The 21,346-nt window shown below is 43.1% G+C and overlaps 1 protein-coding gene across 3 annotated transcripts in view; it reads left to right on the top strand.

Annotated features, from left to right (window-relative positions):
• LOC106582276 (alkylglycerol monooxygenase) overlaps positions 1–17,438 on the top strand; it is a 43,421-nt gene extending 25,983 nt beyond the window's left edge. For all 3 annotated transcript variants that reach the window (XM_045703504.1, XM_014165187.2, XM_045703491.1), the window contains exon 13: positions 16,824–17,438. In XM_045703504.1, coding sequence (XP_045559460.1) covers positions 16,824–16,904 — 81 coding nt within the window. In that variant the 3' untranslated portion in view covers positions 16,905–17,438. The remainder of the gene's footprint in view (positions 1–16,823) is intronic.
• The last annotated feature ends 3,908 nt before the right edge of the window (positions 17,439–21,346 follow it).

The raw sequence follows: 21,346 nt of genomic DNA, 5'->3' as shown, positions 1-21,346 counted from the left end.
AAATGACTATTGTAGCTGGAAACGGCAGATTGTTTATGGAATATCTACATAGGCGTACAGAGGCCTATTGTCAGCAACCATCACTCTTGTGTTCCAATGGCACGTTGTTTTAGCTAGTCCCATGTTTATCATTTTAAAAGTCTAATTGATCATTAGAAAACCCGTTAGCACAGATGAAAACTGTTCTGATTAAAGAAGCAATAAAACTGGCCTTCTTTAGACTAGTTTAGTATCTGGAGCATCAGCATTTGTGGGTTTGATTACAGGCTCAAAATGTCCAGAAACAAAGAACTTTCTTCTGAAACTCGTCAGTCTATTCTTGTTCTGAGATATGAAGGCTATTCCATCCGAAAAATTGCCAAGAAACTGAAGATTTCGTACAACGCTGTGTACTGCTCCCTTCACAGAACATTAATGATGTAACATATGGTTTTTAGGCTCATGGTCTGTCTGCCTGAAGGCCTGAAGGCGTAAGGGAATGTGCTGTAGAGCCCAGTTAGACTCTCTCCCACAGTCATTAAGGTGCTACTCTCCCAACAGGTTAACCCCCTCTCTAGTGAAGTCATAGCAATTTAAGAGAACTAATAAAAATTCACCTGACCGGTGCATTGGAGAAGGAACCTCTGATGGGCTCTTCTCAGCCCTGCTGTGAGAATGATGAATCACTTTGTATTCAAAATGAGTCACTCACTGCACTAACAATGAGAAAAGAGTTGTCGGATTCAGTATCATGAGGAGGCTACTTTGCCAATGAGGGTCTGTTTGCAGTTGGCACTTTTCGCTGTGAGCAGGGCTCATATAACAGTATATAACTGAACCCACAAGTATGCCAGAAATCGTCATAACTTATTCATTCATCATATTAGATTTTTTTCCTCTATTTTGTGTAACACTTATTTAGATTTTCTCCAAATTTGAGGGGGAAAAAATATTCCATTGGGTCACAACAATATTATCAAGTTCACGTGAACACCAAAGCTCACCTCAGCTCATGGCAGCTCTGATCTAGCCCAACACCTCACCCATCCACAAAAACATGTCCCATAAACCCATAGTTCCACCCATTGTTGACACCCCAACCCTGAATGAAAAGATAAGACAGCAATCCGTGAAAATCCACTGTTATCTGAGAGATCTGTTTCCACTAGCTCATTTTCAGGTCTGAGAGGTTAGCGTTAGAGCCCTTTGAGAGACAATGCCTGGTAGCAGAAACACACCGAAACGCCTGAGGTTAAGGGATCATTTTGGGCTATGGAAAGTCTGAGAGAATGACATCATCTGAATGCTCCCAGGGATGGAAAGCAAATCTCCTCTTTGGCAAAAATTGAGGGATTTGCAAGAAGTGTGGGCTAATAGTGTTTTCTCCAAGTAAACAGTCCAAACTTCTGCCTGTGTGAAATAGTATCAGTCAATGTGCTGGAGTTCACGTCACTCAACAGTAAGAAATGGTTTATGTGTTGTCAAGGCTCATGCCAGGTAAGGCCATGGAAATCTAAAAAGATTGCTTGTTTTTTGTGGTAATTCTTGAAAGCCATTTCTGAGTAGGAGTGCTGATCTAGGATCAAGCGCCCCGTCCATATAATATTATTAATAATGATCTAAAGGCAAAACTGATCCTAGATCAGCACTCTCACTCTAAGACACTTTATGAATAATGGCTCTGACTTGATATCCTCAAACCAAAGCACACCATAATAGTTGTCTTAGGATAATAATAATTAATAATTAACTGACCCTTAATCGTAAATGATTAATCAATGAACTACAAAACCATTACCAATAATATACAACATGACTAGATGGCAAATTTACAATCCAAGGAAACACTTATGTACTTACAGACTCATATGCCATTTCTCCTTGAAATCCAGCTGTTGTCTCACTGGTCCAAATTCCATGCCGCAACAACAACGCTCTCAAAACAAGTTCTGTATGTATTAGTCACAATATTTTTTTTATTTTTATTTCACCTTTATTTAACCAGGTAGGCAAGTTGAGAACAAGTTCTCATTTACAATTGCGACCTGGCCAAGATAAAGCAAAGCAGTTCGACAACAACAGAGTTACACATGGAGTAAAACAAATATACAGTCAATAATACAGTAGAAAAATAAGTATGTACAATGTGAGCAAATGAGGTGAGATAAGGGAGGTAAAGGCCAAAAAAAGTTAATGGTGGCAAAGTAAATACAATATAGCAAGTAAAACACTGGAATGGTAGATTTGTAGTAGAAGAAAGTGCAAAGTAGAAAGAGTTAATGGGGTGCAAAGGAGCAAAATAAAATAAATAAATATAGTAGGGGAAGAGGTAGTTGTTTGGGCTAAATTATAGATGGGCTATGTACAGGTGCAGTGATCTGTGAGCTGATCTGACAGCTGGTGCTTAAAGCTAGTGAGGGAGATACGTGTTTCCAGTTTCAGAGATTTTTGTAGTTCGTTCCAGTCATTGGCAGCAGAGAACTGGAAAGAGTGACGGCCAAAGGAGGAATTGGCTTTGGGGGTGACCAGAGAGATATACATGCTGGAGCGCGTGCTACAGGTGGGTGCTGCTATGGTGACCAGTGAGCGGAGATGAGGGGGGACTTTACCTAGCAGGGTCTTGTAGATGACCTGGAGCCAGTGGGTTTGGCGACGATTATGAAGCGAAGGCCAGCCAACGAGAGCGTACAGGTCGCAGTGGTGGGTAGTATATGGGGCTTTGGTGACTTAACCTCTCTAGGGTAGGTGGCACCAAATCGTCCCACCTACGTAACAGCCAGTGTAATCCCGTGGCGCGTTATTCAAAAACCTCAAATGCAAAAACTTCAATTTTTCAGACATATGACTATTTTACACCATTTTAAAGACAAGACTCTCGTTAATCTAACCACACTGTCCGATTTCAAAAAGGCTTTACAACGAAAGCAAAACATTAGATTATGTCAGCAGAGTACCCAGCCAGAAATAATCAGACACCCATTTTTCAAGCTAGCATATAATGTCACATAAACCCAAACCACAGCTAAATGCAGCACTAACCTTTGATCTTCATCAGATGACAACCCTAGGACATTATGTTATACAATACATGCATGTTTTGTTCAATCAAGTTCATATTTATATCAAAAACCAGCTTTTTACATTAGCATGTGACTAGCATTCCCACCGAACACTGCCGGTGAATTTACTAAATTACTCACGATAAACGTTCACAAAAAGCATAACAATTATTTTAAGAATTATAGATACAGAACTCCTCTATGCACTCGATATGTCCGATTTTAAAATAGCTTTTCGGTGAAAGCACATTTTGCAATATTCTCAGTAGATAGCCCGGCATCACAGGGCTAGCTATTTAGACACCCAGCAAGTTTAGCACTCACCAAAGTCAGATTTACTATAAGAAAAATGTTATTACCTTTGCTGTCTTCGTCAGAATGCACTCCCAGGACTTCTACTTCAATAACAAATGTTGGTTTGGTTCAAAATAATCCATAGTTATATCCAAACAGCGGCGTTTTGTTCGTGCGTTCAAGACACTATCCGAAAGGGTAAATAAGGGTGACGAGCATGGCGCAATTCGTGACAAAAAAATTCTAAATATTCCATTACCGTACTTCGAAGCATGTCAACCGCTGTTTAAAATAAATTTTTAGGCCATTTTTCTCATAAAAAAGCGATAATATTCCGACCGGGAATCTGCGTTTAGGTAAAGAGACGAAAGAAAATAAAGCATTCGGTCGACTCGGGCACGCGCCTAAGCCCATAGTACTCTGATCGGCCACTTGCCAAAAGCGATAATGTGTTTCAGCCAGAGCCTGCCTCGATATCGTTCAGCTTTTTCCCGGGCTCTGAGAGCCTATGGGAGCTGTAGGAAGTGTCACGTTAGAGCAAAGATCCTCAGTCTTCAATAAAAAGAGCCAAGATGAAACACAACTTATCAGACAGGCCACTTCCTGCATGGAATCTTCTCAGGTTTTGGCCTGCCATTTGAGTTCTGTTATACTCACAGACACCATTCAAACAGTTTTAGAAACTTTAGGGTGTTTTCTATCCAAAGCCAATAATATGCATATTCTAGTTACTGGGCAGGAGTAGTAACCAGATTAAATCGGGTACGTTTTTTATCCGGCCGTGTCAATACTGCCCCCTAGCCCTAACAGGATAACGGATGGCACTGTGATAGACTGCATCCAGTTTGTTGAGTAGGGTATTGGAGGCTATTTTGTAAATGACATCGCCAAAGTCGAGGATTGGTAGGATGGTCAGTTTTACGAGGGTATGTTTGGCAGCATGAGTGAAGGATGCTTTGTTGCGAAATAGGAAGCCAATTCTTGATTTAACTTTGGATTGGAGATGTTTGATGTGAGTCTGGAAGGAGAGTTTACAGTCTAACCAGACACCTAGGTATTTGTAGTTGTCCACATATTCTAAGTCAGAACCGTCCAGAGTAGTGATGCAGGACAGGCGGGCAGGTGCAGGCAGCGATCTGTTGAAGAGCATGCATTTAGTTTTACTTGTATTTAGGAGCAGTTGGAGGCCACGGAAGGAGAGTTGTATGGCATTGAAGCTCGTCTGGAGAGTTTTTAACACAGTGTCCAAAGAAGGGCCAGAAGTATACAGAATGGTGTCGTCTGCGTTGAGGTGGATCAGAGACTCACCAGCAGCAAGAGCGACATCATTGATGTATACAGAGAAAAGAGTTGGCCCAAGAATTGAACCCTGCGGCACCCCCCATAGAGACTGCCAGAGGTTCGGACAACAGGCCCTCCGATTTGACACACTGAACTCTATCAGAGAAGTAGTTGGTGAACCAGGCGACGCAATCATTAGAGAAACCAAGGCTATTGAGTCTGCCGATGAGGATGTGGTGGTTGACAGAGTCGAAAGCTTTGGCCAGGTCAATGAAAACGGCAGCACAGTATTGTTTCTTATCGATGGCGGTTACGATATCGTTTAGGACCTTGAGCGTGGCTGAGGTGCACCCATGACCAGCTCTGAAACCAGATTGCATAGCGGAGAAGGTGCGGTGGGATTCGAAATGGTCAGTAATCTGTTTGTTGACTTGGCTTTCGAAGACCTTAGAAAGGCAGGGTAGGATCGATATAGGTCTATAGCAATTTGGGTCAAGAGGGTCCCCTCCTTTGAAGAGGGGGATAACAGCAGCTGCTTTCCAATCTATGGGAATCTCAGACGACACGAAAGAGAGGTTGAACAGGGTAGTAATAGGGGTTGCAATAATTTCGGCAGATAATTTTAGAAAGAAAGGGTCCAGATTGTCTAGCCCGGCTGATTTGTAGGGGTCCAGATTTTGCAGCTCTTTCAGAACATCAGCTGAATGGATTTGGGAGAAGGAGAAATGGAGAAGGCTTGGGCGAGTAGCTGTGGGGGGTGCAGTGCTGTTGACTGCAGTAGGGGTAGCCAGGTGGAAAGCATGGCCAGTCGTAGAAAAATATAATAAACTGAAGCCATAGATACAGACAGACACTGGGGATTGAAGTGTTTATTTCTAAGGCCTACAATCTTAGAAAAAAAGGTGCTGTTTAGAACCTAAAATGTTTCTTCGACTGTCCCCATAGGAGAACCCTTTAAAGAACCCTTTTTGGTTCCAGGTAGAATCCTATTTGGTTCCAAGTAGAACCCTTGCCCCAGAGGGTTTTTACTTGGAACCCAAAATAGTTCAAAGACCGTTTTGGAACCCTTTTTCTAAGTGTAGAGATCCTTGCTCACAGTGAATCATATAATGCAAGGCAATCTTTGTTGCAGGGGAGCTTACCCAAAAAAAAGAAACAAAAACACAGACATGCACACACGCACACCCACAAACACACATACTCACTTTCTAATCTAATCAATGTAATAACATATACAGTGAGCTCCAAAAAAATTGTGACAGTGACAATTTTTTACATTATTTTGACTCTGTACTCCAGCACTTTTGGAATTGAGAATGTTAGAGATGCACAAATATCATACCCTGAAGACATGCTAACCTCTCACCATTACAATAACAGGGGAGGTTAGCATTTTATATCACACCCCCAAGACATGCTAACCTCTCACCATTACAATAACAGGGGAGGTTAGCATTTCTGGGGGGGTATATTTGTGTATCTGTAACTTTCTCCTAATGTTGTTCTTGGGAATTCGTCACAGATGTTTTGTCATTGACTCATGAGGAGGTAGATGAGGAAAAAGAGGATGACGAGGAGTAAAGGAGGACCACAAACCCCTACGCTAATCTGTCATGCTATTCCAACCCCAGTACAAATCAAATGTTATTTGTCACATGCGCTGAATACAACAGGTGTAGACCTTACAGTGAAATGTTTACTTACAAGTTCTTAACCAACAATGCAGTTTTAAGAAAAATAAGTAAGAATAGATAAGTAAGAAATAGTCTGCGTAGCCATTTGATTTGTTGTTCAGGAGTCATATGGCTTGGGGGTAGAAGCTGTTAAGAAGCCTTTTGGACCTAGACTTGGCGCTCCGGTACCGCTTGCCATGCGGTAGCAGAGAGAACAGTCTATGACTAGGGTGGCTGGCGTCTTTGACAATTTTTAGGGCCTTCCTCTGACAGTGCCTGGTATAGAGGTCCTGGATGGCAGGAATCTTGGCCCCAGTGATGTACTGGGCCGTACGCACTACCTTCTGTAGTGCCTTGCGGTTGGAGGCCGAGCAGTTGCCATACCAGGCAGTAATGCAACCAGTCAAGATGCTCTCAGTGGTGCAGCTATAGAACTTTCTGAGGACCTATGCCAAATCTTTTCAGTCTCCTGAGGGGAAAAAGGCTTTGTCGTTCCCTCTTCACAACTGTCTTGGTGTGTTTGGGCCATGCTAGTTTGTTGGTGATATGGACACCAAGCAACCTGCTCCATTACAGTCCTGTTGATGAGAATGGGGGCGTGCTCGGTCCTCCTTTTCCTGTAGTCCACAATCATCTCCTATGTCTTGATCACGTTGAGGGAGAGGTTGTTATCATGGCATAACACGGCCAGGTCTCTGACCTCCTCCCTATAGGCTGTCTCATCGTTGTCGGTTGTCGTGTCTGTAACTATCATTAATGTGATGACATGTTATTTTATCAAATTGATTACCTAACATTTAATTGATTACGTGATTTAATTAAATCATGCAACAATTAACTCATTAATAACCTGGGGCACCACGGAGAAGTTTATTTAAGGAGTTCCGTCTTCCGAATGAACTCTTAGAGATCTAAAAATCTCTTACATTTCAGTCATCAATCAGTCATGAATTATTCTTTCCCTTCTATCAGTCTCATCTGAACTTCGTAAAGTTCTTGGTCATCTGCACGAACCCTAGTTTCTATAATGAATCAGCAATATACAAATTGGCTTAATTATTTATTTACTAACTAACTGAATAATCACAGAAATACATCACAAACAAACAGTAGATATTGGTTACTAACAATGACAGAAAAGTCCCTAGTGGGCTAAGCCGATATGACGGCTTGGTCGTCAAAGGAAAGGGGTGGGGACTGAGAGAGTGGGAAAGACTAAATGGATTCACTACACACAGTCTATAATTATATTCATTGAAATGCTAATCCTTTGCACGTGAACGTCCGCTCATTCGAGAATAATTGCAATGTATATATATTTATATATGTCGTTGTTGTCTTCTCTGTTGGAATCCTCAATCGTCCTGTAGGGTTCATCAGAGTCTCTGGTTAACTTTCCCATAAGTCACAATGTCTTTCGTGGTTGTAAGTGGTTAGGATGGATACTTCAGAGTATCATTCAGAAATGTTGTCATGGAATAGATGCTACGGCGGTGGTCGGTATTCTTGTTCTAGACTTACGTAACTTCTAGCTCCAGACTAGTAATTATACGTCTAAGATTTGCTCTTATTCTGTAGTGATCGATAGTCTCAGAGTTTAACCATTTCCAGCCGTGTAGCCAATACTCCATGTGGTATGGTCTTGTCCTTTGGTAGAGTTGTAGTGCCAACTATTTAAACATGTTGTGTCAGCTGCATGTTTTCTAGTCTGGTGTGAATTTCTTCAGGAGTGGGTTTTATCCTCTGTCGAAGAAGGGGTGGTTCTATGACGCCTAATGTGATGTCTGGGATTGTGGGGGTGTGGCCACTGACTAGTTAATCTTTATCTGAAAATCCATACTCTCATTTAGAAGGTTAATATTTCATTACATCTTTTCACAAATAGTTTCATGTTTAATCACATACGTTTCACAATATTTTAGAAATGGGAAATGTACACTTCAAGAGATACCATTATGTGTGTTGCCTGTCCTTCATGAGATCACCAAATGAAACACACTCGTCATAACTGTCCCTTAAGTGTCCATGGACCATTCCCACATTTTCAAAAGTGGAAATATTGTTTAATTCTCCCATTTCGGGGATTTAGGAGTTTGGCCAAGTCTCTCTTTGTTCTGGTAGACTCTCTCAATACTGCATGGCAGTTTCTAATAGGTATTTATGACCTGTTGTAAAGTCATAAAACTGTGGAGAGACAGAGAGGGGGGGGGGGGCTATGATCCTCCCCCCAGGGCACGTCATGACATGGTGATCAGGCCTACCACTGTTGTGTCGTCGGCAAACTTAATGATGGTGTTGGAGTCGTGCCTGGCTATGCAGTCATGGTTGAACAGGGAGTACAAGAGTGGACTGAGCATGCACCCCTGAGGGGCCTCCGTGTTGAGGGTCAGTGTGACAGATGTGTTACTTACCCTTACCACTAAAAATGTCTGTGAAGACACTTGCCAGTTGATCAGTGCATGCTCGGTGTGCACGTCCTGGTAATCCGTCTGGCCCTGTGGCCTTGTGAATGATGACCTGTTTAAAGGTCTTACTCACATCGGCTACGGAGAGCGTGATCACACAGTCGTCCGGAACTGCTGATGCTCTCATGCGTGCTTCAGTGTTGCTTTCCAGTAATTTAGCTTGTCTGGTAGGCATGTGTCACTGGGCAGCTTGCGGCTATGCTTCCCTTTGTAGTCTGTAATAGTTTGCAAGCCCTGCCACATCCGACGAGCATCGGAGCCGGTGTAGTACGATTCAAACGCTTTGTGTATTTTTTGGTTCGTCTGAGGGCATAGCAGGATTTCTTATATGCGTCCGGGTTAGAGTTCCGCTCCTTGAAAGCGGCAGCTCTTCCCTTTAGCTCAGTGGGGATGTTGCTGTAATCCATGGCTTCTGGTTGGGGTATGTACATATGGTCACTGTGGGGACGACGTCATCGATTTTTATTGATGAAGCCAGTGACTGATGTGGTATACTCCTGAATGCCATCGGAAGAATTGTAACCTTTTTTTAACTAGGCAAGTCAGTTAAGAACAAATTCTTATTTACAATGACGGCCTACCCCGGTCAAACCCTAACTCAGACGAAGCTGGGCCAATTGTGCGCCGCCCTATGGGACTCCCAATCACGGCCGGTTGTGATACAACCTGGAATCGAACCAAGTTCTGTAATGATGCCTCTAGCACTCTAGAATCCCGGAACATATGCCAGTGTGTGCTGGCAAAACAGTCCTGTAGCTTAGCATCTGCATCATCTGACTGCTTCTTTATTGACTGAGTCACTGGTGATTCCTGCTTTAGTTTTTGCTTGTAAGCAGGGATCAGGAGGATAGAATTATGGTCAGATTTACCAAATGGAGGGTGGGGGAGAGCTTTGTATGTACGTATCTCTTCTTATGGAGTAAAGGTGGTCTAGACTTATTTTTCCTCTGGTTGCACATTTATCATGCTGGCAGAAATGAGGTAAAACGGATTTAAGTTTCCATGCATTAAAGTCCCCGGCCACTACTAGCCACTAGCCAGGATGTTTGAATGTGATCATGCTCCAGGTTCCTACAGTACAATATGCTGATAGAGTAGAGGATGAGAGGGAGGAGAAGACAGAGGTGGAGCGAAGGAAGGGAAGGAGGGAGGCAAGAATTGTTCTCTCTCTCTCTCTCTCTCTCTCTCTCACAAGCCCCTGGGGTTCCATCCATCTTCGCCCTTCTCTGTGGAATCCCATTGAACTGATTTACAGAACGTCCGCTGAGACTCTAGTTCTAGGGCCCTGGCTTGGCCTGATTGCTCCATCAAAGCACACCGGGCTTGATTTTGCCAGGCAGAAGTCTCCCCCTCTCTCTCCTTCTCGCTCCTTTGTTTTTTCATCCCTTGTTTCTGGACCCGCACCCATCGCGCCGCGGCTGCCAACTTTCCGCCTGCGCTCTCCGGAGTAGGCCGCCTCACCGCTGGAGCCACCCAGAGCATTATGGGTATTAGTAAGATCGAGACGTTCATGGCTGAGGCTTACAATGTGCATCCCAAATGGCATCCTATTCCCTATAAGGTGTACTACTTTTGCTCAAAAGTAGTGCACTATAAAGAAAACAGGGTGCCATTTGAGACATGGCCCTAAACTTCCATGGCTGAGGCTTTAGAATGTGCCAAGCCTATGGCTTTTGCAGTAATGACAGTGTAATAGTGTGTAGACACACACAGCCAGGAGGTCGGGATGGTGAATTATCCTTCACTTTCGCTGACTGCAGAACAGTAGAAAGGGGAAAGGCCTCATGACCGTATAGGTTTGTAGTGGCCTTGGATCTGTCCTCTGACATCCTTGGAGAAAATAGTGCTGATAAGAGTGGAAAGAGTAGACTGAGACACTTTGTCCCTTTGTAACTTAATCATGACTATTTTGCTACATTACTACTGCACAAGCAATATGTGTGTTATGTGGGTGTCTGCGCATGCGTGCATATGTGCATTTGTGTGTGTGTCTCCGTTTATCTGTGTTTCTGTATGTGTGTGTTGGAGTGTTTCCCATGGCTCTTGTACAGTTGTTAAGCACCAGACAGAGTAGCCTCTCTGGAAAGACGTTAACCTGCTCAGCATCTCTCTGTTGACTGGGTTCAAAGACAGGAGTCAAGTGTGTCTTCTTATAGTGAAGAGGGAGGAACTAGACCCAGCAGGAGAGGAGCGTGTTTGCTACATACATGTACATGTGCCTACCTTCGAGCATGTGTGTGTGTATTTGAGTGCATGTACGGTACATTCGGAAAGTATTCAGACCCCTTGAGTTTTTCCACATTTTGTTAAGTTACAGCCTTATTCTAAAATAGACTAATAGTTATTTTCTCTCATCAATCTACACACAATTCCCTGTAATGAGAAAGCAAAAACAGGTTTTTAGATATATTAGCAAATTTAATAAAAACATCACATTTACATACCTATTCAGACCATTTACCAAGTACTTTGTTGAAGCACCTTTGGCAGCGATTACAGTCTTGAGTCTTCTTTGGTATGATGCTACAAGCTTGGGACACCTATATAGTATTGGCTACCCAGACTATTTGCATCCACCCCATCTTTTACACCACTGCTACTCTGTTGTTATCATCTATGCATAGTCACTTTAATAACTCTACCTACATGTACATATTACCTCATCTAACCGGTGCCCCCGCACATTGACTCTGTACCAGTACCCCCCTGTATATAGTCTCGCTATTGTTATTTTACTGCAGTTCTTTAATTACTTGTTACTTTTAGTAAGCATTACGCTGTAAGGTCTACACCTGTTGTATTCGGCGCATGTGACTAAAACAATTTGATTTGGGGTGTTTCTCCCATTCTTCTCTGCAGAACCTGTCAAGCTCTGTCAGGTTTGATGGGGAGCGTCGCTGCACAGCTATTTTCAGGTCTCTCCAGAGATGTTCGATCCGGTTCAAGCCAGGGCTCTTGCTTGGCCACTTGTTACGAACCGGCTCAGAGTTGCAACAAAAGGGAGACAACGTGGAGACAAGGAATATCAAAATATATATTTATTAACTAAAGTAACTAAAAACAATGAACAATGGTGTGTGTAATCAGTAATCAGTAGTGTAAGTGAGTGTTTTGCATGCCTGAATGTAATAGTGCAGGGTGTTGAAGGGTGCCAAAGCAAATAACCAAAAAGCCACAAAACTACCACAACAGAAATCAACAAAAGTGTCTGCATGGAGAGAGTCTCCTCAATCAATGTGGAAGAGGTCTATTTATCATGGGACACACCCGGGCCCAGGTGTTTCCCATGTAGCTGACGACCCTCCCAACTCCGCCCACCGGCATCCTAATAAGGAAACGAGAACAAAGAGAGAATACAGCAGACAGAGTGGGGGGGTCGTCACACACCACCCCCCCATAAAACCGGGGACCAACAAGGACCCCGGAACAACGTACCAGCCTCTGCGTCCCAAATTGACACAGCCTCTGCGTCCCAAATTGATGAGGGGTTCATGTTCACCTTCCACTTGCCCCAGCCAACCTCCTCCCCAGACCTCAGTAACCTTTGCGCACAGGAAGCAATGTTTAAGAGGAAAGAAGAAAACAAGACCAGGAGGGAACAGACAGGAAAGATAGAACATGACAAAACCAAACAATGGTCAGTCACATAAACACTCAGGAACAGGACGCACAAGAGACCGTCAACTACAAGCTCCAACGAAAAGAACATCTCCCAATGGTTCATAGTCACTCCCCAACGGTTCATAGTCACTCCCCAACGGTTCATAGTCACTCCCCAACGGTTCATAGTCACTCCCCAACGGTTCATAGTCACTCCCCAACGGTTCATAGTCACTCCCCAACGGTTCATAGTCACTCCCCAACGGTTCATAGTCACTCCCCAACGGTTCATAGTCACTCCTCAACGGTTCATAGTCACTCCTCAACGGTTCATAGTCAGAAGTAAATGCTAAAAAATTATCGCTCAACCCCTCTGCTGAGCACACCAGACCACAACAAGAGAAATGACAATCACACTGGGCACCACAGAAAAGAGATGAGATATGGAGCTTCCCCAAAACCTACAATAACTCAACCCTAGTCTTCATGCAGATTTGCGGTGGGTAATTATGCACTGTAGCCCGCTGGCAAGGAAGTAACCCCCCAGCACGCTGGTAGATTCCACCAAGCCACGGATGTGCCCCCGAGACAACTGCTCAGTCCACAGACACCACACAAAAATAACAAACATTACCCATGCCCAACATATTCCAAAATGAAACACATCGCTAAGCCTATCAGGGGAAAAAGACTATAACTCCGGGTAGTACGTTTCACTACCCTACCCAAATCTCCCACCGAGGTACACAGCTGATTGCACTCACCTCCTCAGACCAATGTCCCAACAGCGAGTAGAACAAGCGTTTCCAGGCTGGGCAGGGGACTGGAAACTAACCAATGTACTCTCTCCAACGCAGCACACAAACCAAACAAACAAAGGCAACCAGTACTGAGCACCAAACTCAAACTAACAACATATACAAACAAAGCACCTACAGAATTTAACATTACCTTCACGTTTTCTCCCAAACACAATCCGTTCAAAATCCCGGACGAGTCCCCTCTTGTTATGAACCGGCTCAGAGTTCGCAACAAAAGGGAGACAACGTGGAGACAAGGAATATCTAAATATATATTTATTAACTAAGAACAATGAACAATGGTGTGTGTAATCAGTAATGTAAGTGAGTGTTTGGCATGCCTGAATGTAATAGTGCAGGGTGTTGAATGGTGCCAAAGCAAATAACCAAAAAGCCACAAAACTACCACAACAGAAATCAACAAAAGTGTCTGCATGGAGAGAGTCTCCTCAATCAATGTGGAAGAGGTCTATTTATCATGGGACACACCCGGGCCCAGGTGTATCCCATGTAGCTGACGACCCTCCCAACTCTGCCCACCGGCATCCTAATAAGGAAACAAGAACAAAGAGAGAGAATACGGCAGACAGAGTGGGAGGGTCGTCACACACTCAAGGACATTCAGAGATTTGTCCCGAAGCCACTCCTGCGTTGTCTTGGCTGTGTGCTTAGGGCCGTTGTCCTGTTGGAAGGTGAACCTTCGCACCAGTCTGAGAACCTGCTCCAGAGCACTCAGGACTTCATCATGGATCTCTCTGTACTTTGTTCCGTTCATCTTTCCCTTGATCCTGACTAGTCTCCCAGTCACTGCCGCTGAAAAACTTCACCAAAGCATGATTCTGCCACCCCCATGCTTCACCGTAGGGATGGTACCAGGTTTCCTTCAGACGTGACGCTTGGAATTCAGGACAAAGATTTCAATCTTGGTTTCATCATACCAGAGAATCTTGTTTCATGGTCTGAGAGTCTTTAGGTGCCTTTTGGCAAACTCCAAGTGGGCTTTCATGTGTCTTTTACTGAGGAGTGGCTTTCGTCTGGCCACTCTACCATAAAGGCCTGATTGGTGGAGCGATGCAGAGACGGTTGTCCTTCTGCAAGGTTTTTCCATCTTCACAGAGGAACTCTGGAGCTATATTAGAGTGATCATCGGGTCTTTGGTCACCTCACTGACCAAGACCCTTCTCCCCCGACGGCTCAGGAAGAGTCTTGGTGGTTCCAAATTTCTTCTAATTAAGAATGATGGAGGCCACTGTGCTCTTGGGGACCTTCAATGCAGCAGAAATGTTTTGGTACACTTCCCCAGATCTGTGCCTCGACACAATCCTGTCTCGGAGCTCTACGGACAATTCCTTCAACCTCATGGCTTGGTTTTTGCTATGACACGCACTGTCAACTGTGGGACCTTTATATAGACAGGTGTGTGCCTTTCCAAGTCACGTCCAATCAATTTCATTTACCACAGGTGGACTCAAATCAAGTTGTAGAAACTTCTCAAGGATGATCAATGGAAACAGGATGCACCTGAGCTCAATTTCGAGTCTCATAGCAAAAGGTCTGAATACTTATGTAAATAAAGTATTTCTGTTTTTTATATTTAATACATTTTTAATACAATGCTTTGTCATTATGGGGTATTGTGTGTAGATTGATGATGAAAAAATGTGTTTTAATACATTTTAGAATAAGGCTGTAACGTAAAAAAAATGTGGAAAAAGTCAAGGGGTCTGAATACTTTCTGAATGCACTGCATGCATGCATACATACCTACACATGCGTGTGTGTGCGCTTGTGTGTATCCCTGCCTGCGATTGAGGGAGTATGTGTTTGTGTCTAAGAATCTCCTAGCCCTGTTATGCAGATGTTTGAGTATTGCATCTCTCTCTCTCTCTCTCTCCTAATGTGTACTGTGGGCAGGCAGGCTAGCCATATGGACGGGAGGGGAGCTCTGGAAACATCCCATTACAAGTCATATATCACACTCCTGACAGCACCAATTCTGCTCTGTTTTCATTTCAATCATGAGTGCAGCTGCATGGGAGAACTCAGGGCGCCACCATGTTAACCCCCTACTGCCCAGGACTGCCACAGGTACCCCAATGTAGGGAGGTTGGAAGGTATGAGAGGAAAGGCTACCCTCTCACCTGGTGGTTTCTTGACTATTCAATATATCACTTTATTTATCACATGATGGCAGAATAGTCAATGCAGTCTCGACAATACTGTAGAACTGTATCCTCCTTGCTCAGAAACGTGGAACAGTATGTTCCAGAAAACAGAAACTACTCAGAAATTAAGATCTACCACATGCATTTCTATTTGTCCTGCTCTGAGCCCATTTGCTTAACTCATTGGTGCTCTAACGAACTACCCTCTCTTGAAATCAAAACAAAGTGAGTGAGAGTGGATTTGTTGAGATTCCTACTTGGTGAACCAGTGTTCTCTGCTCGTAGTGCTTATTTGCAGACGATCAAACCCCCGCTTCCGCATGTAATCTATCCCACATGCAGTATTTTCCCAGAGAAGTCTATTAAAATGTAGCTTAGTACGGCCAACAGAGAGATGGGAGTAGAACCAATACAGTACCCCCGGTCAATCCAACAGACAGCTCGGCCTGTTATGTGATTTGTGGGGTACTCCTGAGGCCTTGCTTCACTTTCGATCCCAATCCATCTCCGGGATGGGTACAGCTCACATCACAACTTCATGTCTCTGTAAAGTGCTGCAGTGTAAAAAGGTATATCCGCCCTAGATGTTGAGGCTTTGGTCTCAGGCCCAGGTTGCCTCCCTCTCCTTCTTTTCTCTTTTCTTCAACCCCCCTCCTCCTTCCCTCCCTCCGTCCTCTCCTTCCCTCCCTCCGTCCTCTCCTTCCCTCAGTGGGGAACCTGTTGCCGGGACAGGTAGTGAGGGGCGGAAAAGCTGGGGGACATTCCAGGCCCTGTTGTGCTCTCTCACTCCCTCCCACTCTCCCTCTCGGAGGAAAACAGCTGTGGCGTCTAGAGGAAACGCTGCTTTTTTCCCATCAGGCCGTTGCCTGTGATTGACAGGGGCCTGGTTTGGCTTGCTCTGCGAGGTAGGATGCAGTTTATGGGCCAGATCACAGAGGGAAAGGGGGTCGGGGGAGGAGGGACAGGCGCCACAGGACAGCTTTTGGCAGAATTTTCTGGCATATTCCCCCGTGGCATTCGACTTCTTGACCCCAACATGAGAGCATCATGGGAGATGACTTTGCCCTACTCCTTAACCTTTGCCGTTCCTTATGTGTCCCATGTCTGGCTCGCAGTCCTTCTGTGTCTTCTTTCAGTCATGTATTAAGTGAAAGATGATGCTGTGTTATTATTCTCCTTTATCAATTGTGGGGCGGATATAATATTGATCCTTCCTTACTATCGTATGTATCTAGATCTGTCAGTCTGACCATCATGTCCAGTGCACATGAATGAATGCATACAATGGTACACCAAAAATGAGGGTAAGAGAAGGAAGCAAATCAAAGAGTATTTTGGAAATATACGTACATTTTTTTTTAACGTTTGTTTGGGGTAAGTGCTCATCTAGTCCCAACAAGATGTAGGTGTAAAATGAGTCAGTCAGTACTCACAGACACCTAATAAAGTAAAGAACACATTGGCCTAACACCTCTCTCTCTCTCTCTCTCTCTCTCTCTCTCTGTAGGCCTTTGTCTCCATCTCCCTGCTGTACTGGGGCCTGCAGACATTAAGCCAATTGATTGCAGTCAAGAAGAAGACAACATAAGATTGTCAAGTCCCATTGGCTTACTGTACCTGGCTCCATCAAATGTTTGGAGGACTTTAGCCATGACTTTAGGTGGCCACACTTTCCCACATATTAACCAACTTACAAGCTTCTATGAATCAAATATTATATATAATGTGCATATCTTGCCTCATAATAATATTTGTTTATGTTTTTAATCGGACAAGCATAGTGTGTATGAATGGCCATAGGCACTATACCTTTGTGGCCATGCTTAGTGTTTCTACGCTTCTTATGGAAGCTAGCTTTTCTGATTTTGTTCAAATTGTACTGTTATATGGTGCTATTCAGTGATTGATTGATTACAATCAATGTAATACATTCCTGTTTAGTGAGCCATTGAGAATATTATGAATGACTTTTAAAACTGTCTTCACCTACACCTTTACCTGTACAACAAATACCTCTTAAAACTGCAGGGTAACCTTTCCTGGGATCCCTTTTTTCATGAAATGTAATACTTCTTAACTCTATATTTTTCAGTTCCATTTTTGACTAAACAGTTTTCTGTTACCAGTCTCACTCATAATTTTAGCTGGTCTGCAGGCCAGCAGAACATCATGCTTGACTAAATTAGACAAATTTCAGATACAAATGCTGTATTAGATATTCATGTATTTTATATAACTAAAACTGTGATTCATTCGTATTAGGGTATCTGAATAAGTAACACTATAGTAGAAGCCTTCTCTACTTCACTACCATGGGCTGGAAAATAGTTTAAGGATTCTGCACCAGGTGGCACTATTGTTGCCTTAAGACTGCATTCATTTTATAGATAAGGTTGCCCCTAGACTCTGATCTTGGGTCAGCTTTGTATTTTCCCAAATAATAGTTAAGGTATGGATTGGAGGAGGAAGATCTGTACCTGGTGTTGCCTAATACAGGTAACTGACAAAATAATATAAACGCTTGAGTAAACAAGGGATTCAAAGTATATTGAGGTATGGTATGGTTCCTGAGTTAATTAAGCAATTAACATCCCATCATGCTTAGGGTCTTGTATAAAAAAGCTGGGCTGACCATTATTTTTGGCTTCCATGCCTATGCCCCCATAGGATGACAATGCCCCCATCCACAGGGCAAGAGTGGTCACTGGAGCGGTTGTGGGGGCGATACCAGAGAGTGTTTTCCACCACCATTAACAAAACACCAAATGATGGAATTTCTTATGGAAGTATGGTGTCGCATCCCCCAACAGAGTTCCAGAATATATGCCAAGGTGCATTGAAGCTGTTCTTAAGGCACTTCATGTTGGTGTTTCCTTTATTTTGGTAGTTACCTGTACATCACACTGTGGGCAGCTGGCCTGGTCATAGAATAAAATAAACTTTAAAAAAAACTGTAGGTAGCCTAGTCGAACTGCAGAAACACGTGAGTAGACTCGTACATATCTACAGTACATATCTCTGGTGCCTGTTATTCAATGTCCAATGAGCTGTTCACTTACTTACCATCGGGCATACGGTATCGAAGTATGAAGTCTGATACCTACAAGCCATCAGACTGCTGAACACTTGAACTGGACTGACCACCTGCTCTGATTCTCCTCACCTTAGCACAAGTACACCCACACAGACATACACGTTTGTGTACAAAACATTAAGAAAACACCTGCTCTTTCCATGGCATAGACTGACCAGGTCAATCCAGGTGAAAGCTATGATCCCTTATTGATGTCACTTGTTAAATCCACTTCAATCAGTTTCAATAAGGGGAGGAAACAGGTTCAAGAAAGATATTTTAGCCTTGAGACAATTGAGACCTGGATTGTGTGTGTGTGCCATTCAGAGGGTGAATGGGCAAGACAAAGTGCCTTTCAACAGGCTATGGTTGTAGGTGCCAAAAACTGCAACGCTGCTGGGGTTTTCATGCTCAACAGTTTCCCGTATGTATAAAGAATGGTCCACCACCCAAAGGACATCCAGCCAACTTGACACAACTGTGGGAAGCATTGGAGTCAACATGGATCAGCATCCCTGTCGAACACTTTTGAGACCTTGTGGGTTGGGGTGGAGGAGGGGTGGGGGGCAATTCAATATTACGAAGGTGTTCCTAATGTTTGGTACAGTATATTCAGTGTACATATATCCACACAGACACACACATATACATTCATGCTATACACACATCACAACCGCTGCTACCAGACTCTTACTATGACTGCTGAATACTGCACAATTTAAACACTTTCCCCCAATCCCCCCTTCTCCAAAACACGTGTAAATATTGGACTATACATTGTGCCTTCCTGTATTATACTTATTCAACAACAACAAAATTCTACTAAGCCATTTACTGTATGTATTCTTATATTTTATTATTTCTTGTTGTTGCGTTCGTATCCCGTACATACGACTAATGGCACTTGAAACAACGTCTCTGGTTGGTATAGAAGTGTATCAGAGCCACTAGAATCAGCAGTTGATCCCTGGTCCTCTGATGCTACTGTTTGTTCTGTTGTTGTTGTGTGAAAACACTGTGAATTATTCCGAAAACATACAGGATTGTAAACCGTCAGATGGCTTCTGTCTCACATATTCCCTCAGTACTGTTTGATATTGCCCTGTTGCTTTCCAAAATGGCAGTATTTTACACAGCATATGCCAAATAAGGTTAAATAAAAGATGTGTTCAACTCAGTCAGTAGTATTTATTTCAGGCTGTTTTGGTGTAGGAAAGGATATCACATTCACTGTTATTTGGAGATTCACAGTTAATAGGCAAGCCTACTCCTTTTTACCTCCAAGGACTTTATTTGTTATGTACATTTTAGCCCTGTGTTTGGTTGATCATGTCACTTGACCTGGATTTTAACCTTCATTTTAAGCCTTTTCCAGAAATGAAAGTTACACAGAAAATGTAAGCAAATGTCATAGGATGGTGCTGGACCATCTGATCCAGGTCATGTGACATAATCAACCAAAACACAGGGCCCTTGACTTATGTTCAGAGGTAAACTGGCTCCGGCAGCCAAAACAGCCAAATACTACATCTAAATGTGAATTGATTCTCATTGAGATACGGTTATAGAAACATAAAGCCCTTTACTTTCATATCAAATCAAAATAATTTCACAAATGCAAAATATACAGTTACTGTACACGTTTAACACTGTTTTAACAGTATTTTTCAGTTACAAAACTTTTCTGACGTCCTTCCATTACACACAGGTGTTCAGAGATGCTAGATATCTCTTAAGAACAGCGTCTCTGCTTTCGTAAACAAGCGTTGTAACATGGACATATGGCCATGTGGGGACCTAACCATATTAAAGGTGTGCAATAATTTAACATTTAATTTTTTTGGAAATGATTTCTTGTCGATATGAAATTATCAACGTTTAAACGGAGCATTTGGGCAGTGTCAGACCCCTCCCCCTCCAGCATACAGGTACTTGAAACAGCCACATAGGCACGGATGGGCCCGAGCCCACCCACTGGGAGCCAGGCTCACCCAATCAGATTGAGCAAAAAAAAAAAAAAAAACATTAAAATATTTTTTTATGCTCTACTTGTCAGTGTTCCAAAATGAGACATTATTTTTCGTTTTACCTAAACATGCAGGTCAGGGTAGGGGACGGGGTTAAGGATAGGGTTTAGGGTAAGGTCGGAAATGGCAGCGTGTCCATAAAACATTACAGAAAAATACCGAATACACACAAAACACAAAGTGTCACAAGTTAAAGATACAATTGAAGATTAGAAACAACTGCAGTTATCACAAACAGTGTTGTCGATCAGAGTCTTAAAAACAGGCAAAGACACTAACTCCTCTAACTTTAAACTTCTGAAGCATGTTCCAGTGCATTGCAGAGCTGGGGCTGGATATGGCTCGACAACGTACCTCAATCCAGGGATGGAAGATGTCGCTGTACTGCTACTTATCCCAGTTGACAAATTTAGATGATTTAAATACTGCTAGTTTTTAATTAAACTGCATTTTCGTCCTCATGCTAAATAGCAGAAGCCACAGCAGCCATTTTGGAATGGCATGTAGAACATTGGACTGACCATCCATGATATCAAAAGGATCGTTTTAAGGTTATATGGTGTTTTGTTTACATTTACAAACATTGGAGTAAAATAAGCTTATAGTTTGGGTTCTGATGGGGTACAATTATTGAACTAAACTCATGAAGCATTTCTAAGTTATATTCTTCAGGAATCAATTGGTACATATATTAATTTATGAGTCCAAAATTAGACGTAGTATAACCGGTGTCAGTGTGCTGGCTTAGCATGTAGCGCTTCCTCCCTGAACCTGAACCAGGGTCCTCTAACTCGCCAACACACATGACCGCCCGCTTGACAACGTACGAGTCGTTTGAGCTATACAAAAGCTAGCTGTGGAGTGATGTTACGATACGCTCTTAACTCTGTTGCAGTAGCGTAACCTTTAAATGAGTAGGGCACAAGCTCT

Source organism: Salmo salar, chromosome ssa02 (assembly GCF_905237065.1).
Source record: "Salmo salar chromosome ssa02, Ssal_v3.1, whole genome shotgun sequence".
Taxonomy (NCBI): domain Eukaryota; kingdom Metazoa; phylum Chordata; class Actinopteri; order Salmoniformes; family Salmonidae; genus Salmo; species Salmo salar.
The sequence above is the reverse complement of the archived record's forward strand: the minus strand, read 5'-3'. Positions and strand labels throughout refer to the sequence as shown.